Here is a 13,564-nt window from a genome sequence, read left to right on the forward strand (position 1 = left end):
TAACTTGACCCTTTCCCTGAAAGCCACACTTTACCAGCTCTTCAACTACAGCCAAGGCTCCCGTGCCTTTGCTACCACCTCCTAGAATATGCAGCTGTGCCGCTCTATGGTGAAGTGAATCTGCCACCATTCCCCTGCAAGATTATATTTCCCTTGTCTTTGTTTGCAGAATAACATCTGAGAATGGCCTTCTGCAAGACCTCCATATACAGATTTCTCATCGACTTCAAAAAGAAAGGTTTAAAGGATCCTTTTGTTAAGTTTCCTCCTTTTAAAATAAGCAGAAAAGCTTATTAATTGTATCTACAACACAATAATCTGCAAAGCATACTGAAATTTGATTCTGCAAGAAGTCCCTACTTACGCAAAAGAGAATTGAAGTAATTCATTACCAAGGCAAATATCACACAGTACAGAAGAAGCTGAGCATCTCAGTTTATACTGTTCAACATTTATGGTTAGATTTTCAAGGAAGCTCACAATCTAATAGCATATGTGCTGAACAAAATTTCAAAATCTGACCATAGAAGTTCACAAGAAAAAATGTCTTTCAAAGTAAGATGTATCTTTCAAAGTAAGCCCCTCCATGGCTACCTTTTATGGATAAAAAATAGAAAAGTTTTGGATCTGCGGAAATTAATCAAACATGAATTGAATAAAGTAGAAAATGTTCAGAACAAGTAAATAAAGCACAGTTAATTGTACACTTTTTTGCAGAATTATGAAACTTTTTTGAAAATATTTTTGAGGTGCTGGTAATCTCGCTGAATTTAAAGTGCTTGAAATTCTCAGAACATAGTGGATATGACTACACAGTACCTGTGGACTGATTCTGAATAGTCTAAAAACCAAGTCTGCAGTTTGTAGAGACAATGGGCCTGGAAAAGATGAAGTCAGAAGATGTGCAAGAGTAGCCTTGTCAGACACTTCAGGAATTTACATATCTCTGGTTAAATGTAGATTAGTTTTATCAGGTACTGACAGAAACTTTCTACTAATTGCAGAAACTAATGAGGCTTTGAAATGTGAAGGACACACTTTGAAATAACAAGCAAACATGTTCATATCACAGACTAAGATTTTCACAGAAATGGAATACCCATTTACTGACAGCTCAGCGATCTACCGCTTAGAGGGCATTCACCTAGAGATGCTAATATATCACTGTAGTTAATTGTTAGTATGGAGGCATATGTTGGATGTACACTAACATACTGATTTTGCACAAATAAGGTACATTCTTGAAACCATCAGAAGTCATAAATATGTATGTCGCATTTCTATTGAAATTCTAGTAGCTTCTTCAGGAGTTATAATATTAAAAGAACTATAATCTTGGCGCTTTCAAAATTTAAATATTTAAAAATAAGCACTTTATTACCAAATATATGACCATGTGAAACTAAACTAGAATAACGTATAGAAAATACCTGAAACAAATAACTTTAAGATAATATATATGTTAAGGTTTAGCTGCCACGGTTATAAGAGTGCAGCATTAGCCTCTCCTAAGGGTTTCTGAAAAGACTGCTTTACGGCCACAATCCAATAAAGTGACAAGATAACTGGGTAAGTAAGCAAATGAGATGCTAGAAACACTTTGCTCAATGTATCAGGCAGGCATCAAACTGATGTTTTTGAGAGATAAAAACACACAGAAACTTTAAATACATTTTTGTGATCATGACTGGCTTCATAGCTCCTGCTGCTCTAAATGTAAGTGTATTGCTTAAAGCACACAGGCGAGCCATATTCTTCTGCTCAGTAACAAAAAGTCAATTAGATTGCTAAGTCAAAAAAGCTTAAAAAATCAATTAGATTGCTAATATGAAAATGATAACTTTCTCTAATTGTACTGAAATTTTGCTAACAAAGAATGTTAATTCTTATTTTGATTAGAAATTTGATAGGTCAATAAATGCATAACAATAGTTGAAATAGTACTTGTTCCCTATATTAATATATAACAAATATGTTAACTGAGTTTCAAATTCATGTTTGAATCCAATTATCCAGCCATTTATGAAGAAGCATGTACATCTGCAGTCATTAATAGCACTAGTGTATAAACACACCCAGTTTGATACTGGAAAATATGGAGAAAACCCATGTAAGAATTTTATTTGCTTTTCTCTTACATCAAGAACATGCAAAAACTCATGCAGTGCAATGAGTTTAAGTGCCATCTTAGATAGCTAATACCAGCTCCCAATATGGTTAGACACCTCCCAGACTGTTGTTGCAACCTTACCACTCTTCCTTTGTGGAAGGACTGGAGTAGAAAAAACAGAAGACTGCATATTCAGTAAAACATTAGAAGTCTCAATTCCATTCCCAAGTCTTCAGGGATGCCTTCTTCAAAATTCATCTTGCCTATGTATTGGCTTTCTATTTGATAAACAGCTACACTAGATGTTTATCAGTATTCAGCAACTTAAGCTTTATTTTTGAACCTATTCACTCCATCATAAGAGTTTGGTTGTCAAAAGAAAAATAACCCGCCTATCCTATTTATTCCAGAACAGACTTCAGTGCAACCAGGGGCCTAAATCCAAACCACGCCTTATCAAGGATACCTCACTCAAAGGACTGTACAGTTCAGTAATTCTAGTATAATAACTTAGGGTCATGACTGTAGTTAGGTGTTGAAATGGATGTTCTCATACATGATCAAGAGGATTCTATCCTGAGCTCTCAAACACCTACACTCTGCTGTGATTCAGTGATGAAAAGGAATGCACATACAAATTCTTCCTTAGTTCCTCTTAAAAAAAGTGCGTGATTTGTAATACTTGTTACTTCCTCATCATTGGAGGTAAGTACACCTTGTCTGGTATGCTACGGCAATAACCCGTACTGAATAAATGCAGAGTGCAAATTGCTGTCATTACTACTGCAGCGAAACTGAAATTTTAAAAAACTGCAAAAATGGAGAAAAGTCACAGATTTACATGTTTTACAGGCTAATATACTTGACTTATCTAACATGACTTGGCTTTTGAAATGGAAATACTATTCCACAATTTCTAATTTTATCGGATTTGTCCTTAAGAGAGCTTGATGAAAGTATATAATACACTCAGAAGCTTCTGCAAGTACTTGAAGCAAAGTTCTTCTGGTTTTTCATTCTAGAAAATACTTGGTTCAGTTATGCAATAAATTAAAAATACACATATTAGATAACTGGGGGCTTGTTTTAAAGATTGTCCTTTCATTCCAATATCAAGAAAGCATTCTTATTACTCAACACGCATTCAGAAGGGTTCCAGATGACGAATTTACTTAGCCCGAAACAACATGTCTAGCAGCAATTTGTCAGGTATAACAGCTGCACAGCAAATGTGCCTGAATCCAAAGCTATAAGAAAAAAGCTTTGTTTTAATATTTGAAGCTGCTTGTGACTACGTAATAATAGTTGTTTGTAACGTAGGCAGCCCTCCACTGAAGATGACACAAATAAATTTCTCTGTACAAAGACTGTTGACTGGCATTTAGACACTAACAATCTTTTGTTTGACATCTGAGAATTAGTTTTGAACTCTAACCATAATCACCCCCTGAAAGATTCCATTAAAGATTAGGATCCTCTGGAACTCATTAATCTATGTTAGACTCACTATCAATAAAGAACTTAGAACAAATAGGGATATGAAAATATGTATCAGTATTTTGTTCAATTTCCTCATTTTCATTCTTCATTGCTTATAATGTTAATTCATGAAAAACTACTTACCTTCTGATTCAGCAGAGCACTGGCTAGTCTTTGTACTTCAGAACTTAATAATGAGGTGCCTCTGATAACTTTACTTAAAGAAGCAAGTGACTGATGGACACTCTGAACAAGGAGAATGGCATTGAATTGTTCAAGAGTAATAAAAGATAAGATTGGAGAGCCTTGTCGCTCCATAGGAGGAGACACCTTCTGATGAATCAGGTTAGAATTCTAGAAAAGAACAGCAATGTCCCGTTAATGAACTCAGGGAAACTACTATGATATACCACATACTCCTTGTTTAATTCATAATACTTCACATGGCCTTGCTGTCTTTGAAGCAAGTAACATATTCCCCCATTTTGACACCGAATCACAGCTATAATGATAGTTTCAGCATCATCCCTGAGATATTACAGCAAAGGCATCACTCTTCTGAAACTGTCTACCCTATTATTTTAGAAGTAATGGAATCCCTGAAAATTCTTCATGTAGCCGAATGAATCATTGCTTTTAATATTTGTGCTAGTGCGTCAGCACAATAAGCAGTAGTATACTTATTAGAGCAAGACTGTACTGGGCACTATAAAACATGTTGCCAGATACAGCTCTTGCTTTGATGAGCCCACTTTAACTAACCACTTCTGACAAAGGATACAAATTACTACTCAGTGGTATCATTAGGTTATGGAAGGCAAGGCAGAGAACACATACGCCTCATTCCAAAACTAGTATCTGATTAACTGGACCAGGGCATCTCTTTAACACAAGATATTACACACAGCTAATTCTATCTTAGGTATATACAGTCCTACATGCTTTATTTTCTTCTCATGTTCATTTTAACTTGACATCGGACTTTTATTACCTTGCTAGAGAATGAAAAGTTTTATTTAAAAATTTATTTATGGTAACATTAAAAAAGAAGCAACCTTTCTTACAGCTAACAGTCCAGATAGTGGGGCTGTTCTATTAAGAAACAAACTCTGCCATTCTTTTCAAAAAGTTCAGCATCTTCCAAAAACTAAGCTATTACTGATTTACTTTTTCTGTACTCCCAGTGATAAGCATGTACTGATTATGAATTTTTTTTTTATTACCAGTAATGATTAAGCTAGTCCAGTTAAACACTGTATTCATCTATACCAAAGGGAATAATAAATAGTAGGAGGGCTTATATTACCAAATTGTCAGACAGAAGTATTTTATGTTTTGAGCTGTCAGTTACTTCACGGCTACATGACAGAAGTGGAAAGTTCAGTGATGTTTCAAGAAGAGTAATCCCCTCTCAAGTGATGAAAAAGAGCCACTGATATCAACTGCTTAGTAATTTTAAGAAAAACTGTTTGATGAGTTATTAATCAAACATTAAGGGAGAAGAAAAAAAAAAACTTCTGAGGGACAGAAGCTAAGCAGACTAAGCGTAGATGAATACAGCTTTTCTATTACTCATACAATTGCAATAGGGATTGCAGTTTTAGCAAAATATTTCTCCTTCTCCTTAGCTCAGCTCAATTTGAAACAAAAGGACAAGCTAGGCTCAAAAGTATTTATTCCAGGGTTGATGGTCTTCCACCGATCATGGTATTTGAGAATGTTTCGATTTGAAATTTTGATCTTAAGTGTGATTGCAGCCTGCACTTCTTTTTACTTTTTCCTCCTGAGACTTTTGTAGAGTTTTCTAGCTAAAGATTTCTGTCCTTGAGTTACCACAGTTCACAAATACAGCTTGTAAAAGCAAAATAAGAAAAATTAGAGAAACCCATATCATGAGAATTATATGCTTTAAACTGCAAATGCAGATTTGAATTAAAGCAGGTATTTCAAAAATGTTGTTTTAAACAACTCATTTGCTATTTCTCCTTGATACTAAACTTTCTTAAAGTTGGACCTTAGCAAATCACTCTTAAGTAAACATATTAGCAAAAATTTACTCTGACACAGTTTTCTAAGTATCTTGATTTTTTGAATTATGTCATGAAAGCATATTACCAGTGAAGAAAAAGTAGAAAATGGAAATAGCAAGTTCAGAAAAAAGCTAAATCGTAACATTATTTCAGTTGGAATGTTATCATCTAATGTGCAGTTACAGGTAACAGCAGATATTTTAACTAGCTAACACAGTACACAATCGCTCTAGATGACATATATCTGTCCATTTCACTAAAAACAATATGTTTGACTGACTATCCAAGATATATTTGAAAAAAAACACTTTTTTTAAAGTTTGCTGCATGACTGAAGAGCTTAATCAATCTTGAAACATTTACGGTTCACTCATACAAAAGGAAATGTATCAGTAATAGGGACATAAATGTATAGGATTTTATAGCTTACAACATGAAACAACATATATAAGCAGTTCATTGCATTATACCAAAAATATTTAAAATACTACATTTTATAGAACTATATTTTATAGAACCGACGTAATCCCAGTTAGTTATCTTTTCTTTAGAAGATGAACAAATCTGTAATCTCAATGTTATTTTCAAACCTAGCTTCCATATTATATACAAAGAGTAAATATTTCTGATATAGTACTATGTGTAAGTTCTGAATCACTAAGACTCTAGAAGCTACTGCTGCTCTCCCTTTCCCATTGTCATTTTTATCACATTCTATTCCTTTACAACCACTGAAAATCCAAACTTACTCATTAATTTAAAAAGATGGTATCCTGCAAGATGTTGCAAATGCTAATCACAGCTTATTACATAAATATATCTAGCGTGTATTCTGAAACTGCCAACTAGACACGCGAAAACATGCTGCAATGAATTTCAGCTATGGGATTTACACCTTCACTGCAAAATTCTACAAGTTACATATGTCAAAAATTCCTATTTTTCAGAAAAATGTTTTGTCGTTTCAATTGCTAGTAATTTATTAATGGGAAATCAGATTTTACCTTCTATGAAATATCTCTTCTTAAAACAACTGATTTTGATTTTTTTCAGATTTAATGAACTTCTGATTTGTTACATAGCATCTTGCTTTCCTGAACACATAGAGTATTTGTCTCCATAACCATGTACAGACACTAAGTTTGCCAGAACTTTCAACTGCTTTTCATTTCAAGCTCATACTGCACTCACCTACCATGCAAAAATATGGGAAAGGCTAAGTGAAAGGCCATGGCCAAGGGCTGCGCGGTAAGAAAGCAGCAGACTATAAGACACAGGCTGGTTGAACTATTCTGATGGCCCTGCCCTGGCTTACAGGCTGCGGTGGGGCATCCATCCACATTAGGGAACATGGTCATGACATTTGTTTGACAATTTATTCAGTGACAGCTTCATATTCTTCAATAAACAATCTTTTGTGCAAGCTTATACTGCATATCTGAGAGGATTTTTTTAAACTTAATGGTGGGTTCATGCAAGTTTAATGTTAATCTGTTATTAAATCATGCTGAAAGGCACTGCAGAAGCAGTTTTAGGACAGCATTCATTATCAGGGTGTTCTTTAATGGCAAGATTTAAAATGTGTATTTTCAAATAAGGCTAATGTACAGTAAAATCTCAAGAGATTATGGAGTTTTGGCTTAGTGCAGAACAGCTAAATAGACAGGGGAAGTGTGCTTGTGTAACTCTGAACACATCAGTGTGCTGATTTGAAGCAGATTTTAAGTACTTATTTCATTTAAAGTAAAATTCAAAGAAAAATTCCAGTCTGCATTCTGTTTGGATTAATAAACAGTGAATGAAAGAGAAGCAGCTTCCATGACTATGCTGTTACAGAAAGACAAAGAATAATAAACCCTATCTCAGCAGTTTCAGATTATATGAATAATTGGTTGTTACATTTAACAGGCCTTTATACTATGTGTGCCACCGAAAGGAAAAATGAAAGTGTTGAAAATGTTCAGAAATATCTTTGTAAAAGTTAAAATATATAATTCCTCATTATTAATATATAACCATTATTTCCCACTTCAAAATATCTAAAATGAAAATACTTAAATTTCTAACAATTTTTCCTGTTCGGCCACAACGATCGTGATAGCTCTGAAAACTGGGCAGGAAAGAGTACTGTTCACAGAATCACAGAACAGCTGAGGTTGGAAGGGACCTCTGGAGATGTTCTAGCCCGACCCCCCTTGCTCAAAGCAGGGCCAGCTAGAGCAAGTCGGTCAGAGTGCAGCTAACAGCCACAGCAGTTGGGGCAGCAGTTTGCACCGAAGGGTGCATAGAAGTGCCCAGCAACACTGCTCAGGGCAGTGTTCTTGTTCTCAGCTATGGTAGTACTTGCCACAGGGCACGGTTCCTGACAGTCGTTGGAGCATGCCTGCAACATCAGAGACTTTGACTGAGATAGGAGGACAGAGCTCTGCAAGTATCAGGCTGTAGCGAGTGCCTGGGGCTTCTTGCTGAGGCTGCAGCAAATGGTCTTCTAGACTGTAGGAGGTTTGCAGTTGTTGCGGAGCTGTGCTGCCAAGTGAAGCAGCTGCAGAAGGAGGTCAGCAGAAGGCATAGCATCAGAAAGGATGAGAAGGAGATTAACTGGATCCTCTCCAAGACTCTGCAGCTTCAAAAGCCCAAATCTCTAACTGTAGTGGAGGAGAATCTGTGCCTGTCAGGGTTGGAAAGTGGAAACTCCCATGATGGTGAAGGCTGGAAGCCAGTGACTTCTGGCACCAGAAGGAGGGCTCTTGCTTCACCTGAAGACTTGCAGCTCTGGTATAGGTTCACTGCCTTCATAGCTGATGATGAGCTAGGAGCACTGTCAAAGGGAGCATCTGTGCCAGTTGAGCCTGAGCAAACCAGGAGCACTGGGAGGAAACAGTGAGTGCTAGTAGTGGGAGACTCCCTGCTGCAGGGACAGAGGCCCCCATCTGCTGACTGACCTGTCACTGAAGAAGTTTGCAGTGTGCCAGGGGCTGGTATGCAGGCCATTGTGGAGAGGCTATCAAGGCTTATCTGGCCGTCACACTATTATAGTCTGCTGCTCTTCCAAATAGTACCAATGTTATTGCCCAGGGAGACCGGGAATCTATTAAGCATCACTACATGGCTCTGCGGTCCAGGCAAAACTGGTGAGGGATATGAAAGTCTGAGACAGCCTTGGCTGCAGCAACCATGAGATGGTGCAGTTCAAGATACTACAAGGAGGGAAACAAGCAAATTGCATGATCATAACCCAGGATTTCAGGAGAACAGACTTTGGCTTGTTCAGGGACCTCCTTTGAAGAATCCCAAGGGATATGGCCCTGGAGTGAAGAGGGGTCCAAGAGAACCGGTTGATTTTCAAGGAACACCTCCTCCCAGCCCGAGAATGGTCAATCTCAGTCTTTAAATCTTTGAAAAGTTATGGTGATTGGGCAAGGTTTCTAAGGGCTGGAAGAAAGTAAATGCCACTCCTTATCTTCAAGAAGGAGAAGAAAGGGGATGTGGGGAACTACAGGCTGGTCAGCCTCACCTCGATCCCCGGGAAGGTCACGGAGCAAATAACAGTGTCTGTATTCCTCCCAGGTCATTTGTTCCTAGTTCCACCTCTTGTATGCTTCCTTTTTATGTCTGAGTTTTGTCAGGAGCTCCTTGTTCATCCATGCAGGACTCCTGCCACCTTTGCTTGGCTTCCTGCAGGTTGAGATTGACTGTTCTTGAGCCATTTAGTCACACTTCATACGTTCCCGGTCACTCCTGGCTGCATCATTGGTGCTATGTCAAAAAGCAGCAGCAGGTAATAGTCTGAGGGCTGGACAAGACTCAATAGGCTCTCCACAGCGTCCCAGATCCAAGTCTCTGCAAACCTCCCCAGACAAGAAGTCACGCCAGCACGGGGCCTCCATCCCTCACAGCAAGGAGTCACCCACTAATATCACTCACCACTTCCTGCCAGTGCTCTTGTGTGGCTCGCTCTTGTGTGGCTCAGGTCTAGCCAGCTTGGGTGCTTCAGTGCTTTATCAGACAGTGCCCCCAGTCCCTCATCAGATGCAAGGGCACTGAATCTGTTCTGTAATTGCAAATCTTGCGGTGGAGCAGGAGCCTTCCTGCTGGTGCCAGAAGTCACCAGCTTCTAGCCTTTGCCATCATGGGATTCTCCACTTCCCCCTCTACCGCACACACATGCTCCCTGCCCTTACTACACAAAAGTTGTGCTCTTGAAGCTGCAGGGTTTAGAAAAGATGCAGTAGATCTCTTTCTCACCATCTCTGGTGCTGTGCAGCCTGTTAATTTCCTCCTACAGCTTCTTAATTTGGCAGCATAGCTCCTCAGGGAGCACATATCTCTTGCAGTCTAGAAGTCCATCATCTCTCACTGCCTCAGGCTCGGCAAGAGGCCCTCGGCACTCCCTGCAGCTCAAGACCTCCATTCTTCTGGAGCTCTGTCTGGGTAGAAGCCTCAGATGTTACTGTTCCCAGTAGCTGGGAAATGTGCCCTGTGAGGCTTTACCACCCTTGCTGAGGATGTCCAGAGCTAAGCAGAGCTGCTGGTCCCCTTCTGTGCACCACTCTACGTGAACTGCTGTGTCAACTGCTGCATCTATTCGCTGCCTGTTAGCTGTGCCCCATACTATGGATCTAACACACCGTAATTTGCATGCATGAAAAAATATGAACATTATTTTATACACCTGGATGTGGTGCAGTTCTTCAAATGGGCACGCCACTGAGAACTTAAAATAGTCCAAGTGTATATTTGTGCAAAATTGGCTAAATGGGGTAAAATATGTGTTCTATCATTAATTTCACTGACTATATAATTCTACAGATGTTCTGTCAATGCAGCCACATTATATGCTCTAAACTATGTATATTGATTTTACAGGATGAAATATTGATATTCAGTTCAGAGAAATACTGGTATTTATTGTTTTATCTAAACTTGGATATTAGCATACAAAATACAAATGTGATCACTGTATGGAAGAGTGTACAGATAAACACATGCCCACATTTAAAGATTCTACTGAAATAATTAATTTATAATTTCTACAGGACAAACCTATGACACACAGTAAATTTTGTTATGCTTCAGAATCATCAGCACTTAGGTGATGAAGAACTATTCTCAAGGCATCTGTAAGATAATTCTTTTTGAATTAAACCTTGATTTATGTTCTTAGCATTGGAAAAAAATGTTTAGAAACTTAGTCAATCTCTGTCTACATTCTAGTTTTCACTAGCTTCTGAGGCTTTCTTGCTTTTATAAGCAGCACTGCATTTATAAATAATAGATACATCAGCCAGATTCCACCTAGATTTATAGTGGATACTTCCTGAGTTTCAGCAGTTTTAATACTTCACCATAAACACATTTGATAGGTGGAAGACTAAATTTGCTTCTTTTAAATGAAACGTAAGGTATTGCCAGCATCTATCCTATCTGCACCTACTTTACTATTATCTGTAACCAACAGATAATTGAAAGAATATAATAATAAAGAGTCTGCAGCTAGGTATAAATGATATACTTGCAATGATGTACATGATTTTACTTCTTCATAAAAAGTATGGGTTTTAACTTGAATAGTAGTCCAACTATTTTCTCCATTCCACTTCCTAAGTCTCAAAACAAACATGATACCTTCACTGAGCAAGGAATAAGGAAAGAAAAATAATTTTTAAATGGCCTAATCTTGCCAGTTTTGTCTACGTATATTTACTGAGTGAAGAGCTTTTGCAATATTAAAATTGCAAATCTTAAAAAACATGTAATATTATTCTCTCTAAATCAGACCTTTCTCTGGCCTTACATCAGGCCAGAGGCCATCCTATTTTAAAGCAGATCAGCAAATAACAAAAAATGAATCTGCTAACAGCAAAAAAATGCTAGAAAACTATACAAAGTTCAAGATAAAACAAGGTCTTTTTTTAAGATATTACAACCAGGAAAAGGTAAATCAAGTACAGATTCACTGCTAGATGCATATAGTGACACTGCAAATACTGGGAGAGGAAGGAACACAGAAATATAGCAGCTATTTTTCGTCTGAATTTAGAATGAAGCTGGAGAATAGATAGGCATCACAGGCTTGCCTAAAGATAGGCATCTAGTGACATTTGAGATGTCTCACTCTGCCTCTAGATGCTGCTTCAGCAGAGCACAGGTCTCCAGCAGGTTCCTTGTTATATCTGCCAGGCCATGAATATTTGATGGTTTCTGAAATAGTGCTGGAAGTCTAATTTCCAGTCAACTGAACTGAGCTGTTCTGACAGCGCAAACTGAAGAGAATGTTTTACATCCTTAAGGAGGTTCTGAGGCACACTCTAGTTAAAACAAAAATTTTCAAATCAATAAATCCAAGAGTCCAAAAGAAACTAGCTGTTGAGTTCTCTGAACTAGACAAGCTCTCTGGTAACTCACACTGAGAAGCTGAAGAATGGGAGAATGGTCAGTAGTAATAGATTCTCCAGAGATTACCCAGACATTATTAATCAGTCAGGCTGATGCTAATCCTTACTGAATAGTATATTTTTGTAGCCAAAGCAGAGGTCTCTTGCACCCTCAGAAGTAGTGCACACTAAGCAGGATTTAACGAATACTAGCTTGTTTTGAACTCAGCTGTAACTACACTAAGTACAGCAATCAATATATAACATTTTTGTAACCAGTGGCTCCAAAAAAATAAAATTTACATTGCTGAGAACAGGCCACACTAACTACACCTTATGCTAACAGTGCAAGGTCTCAGTACTGGCCTTACAGGATTGTTACCAGCTTGCTAAGAGAGCTTGCTGTGTGAACTGCAACTTCGTACCAAGTGTCTTCTTACGATGTACAGATGAAGCATGGGATAACAACCAAGGCCTTGAAATGCTAAAAAAGAGAGGCTCGAGAACTACCAACAGCTAGCTGACGGTCACCTGCTGGTCACTGAAGAAGGGCAACCTTAAGAGCTGGGAAGAGATTACTTTTGCTTTAAGACAGGCAGATGAAGCTAAGCAAGAAAGAAAAACAGCTGAGAAGCACAACACCTGCCACAGCCTGGAAAATAACCCCTCTAAGCATCACGCAGCTTGTAGTTCAGGGGCAGGGGCCACAGGCTAAGAATTACCCAGAGAGTGAAACCTCTTACGGAAGGAGGTGATCTCAGAGGGGAGGGGCCAGGGCAGGAGGCTGGCCGCCCTTGTCAAAGAGCTCTCAGGCCTGTCTCCCTGTGCCTGGGGGACTCAGGCAGACCATCGAGGACCAGAGCTATCAGCACTGGCTACGTGGCACTGTATACTCACAGCTAATTTAGGATGTAAGTTTCAATGATTAACTGCTTTGAATATGTAGTGCTAATGACTAATAATGATAAAAAAGTAACCATCAGCAATGTGTGCTGTTAATGAGTATTAATGTAGTACAGTTGTATTTTAAAGTTTACAACTGGCCTCATTTATCAGTCTTCCGAACATAGCTAATTCCCTGATACACATGTATACACCCTTAGTTTTAACAGTTTCCTCAGACCTCTTGCACGGAAGGATTGCAGGCCTAAAGGGATGTTTAGCTCTAGTCAGTATGATATAACAGAAGGTGTCATATTGAAAAATATTGTCTTTTCTTATAAGATCATAGATGTGGTTTACACTAGCAAATGTTCAGATGACTCAAAATTAATCATAAAGTTATTTAGTACCATGAGATATTTTGCCAAAAAGTTGGTGTTAGCGTACACTTAGCATGGATTAAAGGCTGATTTAACAATGTGCCACTTATGTCACTTCTTTGTATAGTGTTATTTAAACAAGGGAAAGGTTTCTCCCATTCTAGTGCTGTTGTCTAAAAGATACATTTTTAGGCCACAATGTCTCTGATCTGTTTCTTACCACTGAGCAGAACAACAGGCCAAATGTCTAGCTAGATACCTAACATTAGGTGAGAGGAATCTTCCCCTAGCAGCTGCATTGCAAAAAGA

General features: G+C 38.2%; 1 protein-coding gene across 5 annotated transcripts in view; it reads right to left on the reverse strand.

Moving 5' to 3' along the window:
• The window catches only part of DYNC2H1 (dynein cytoplasmic 2 heavy chain 1), a 191,192-nt gene that overhangs the window by 36,134 nt on the left and 141,494 nt on the right, over nt 1–13,564 (reverse strand). For all 5 annotated transcript variants that reach the window (XM_068930371.1, XM_068930372.1, XM_068930370.1 and 2 more), the window contains one exon: nt 3,734–3,943. In XM_068930371.1, the coding sequence (XP_068786472.1) occupies nt 3,734–3,943 (210 nt within the window). The remainder of the gene's footprint in view (nt 1–3,733; nt 3,944–13,564) is intronic.

The sequence above is a fragment of the Struthio camelus genome, chromosome 1 (assembly GCF_040807025.1).
Source record: "Struthio camelus isolate bStrCam1 chromosome 1, bStrCam1.hap1, whole genome shotgun sequence".
Lineage (NCBI taxonomy): Eukaryota > Metazoa > Chordata > Aves > Struthioniformes > Struthionidae > Struthio > Struthio camelus.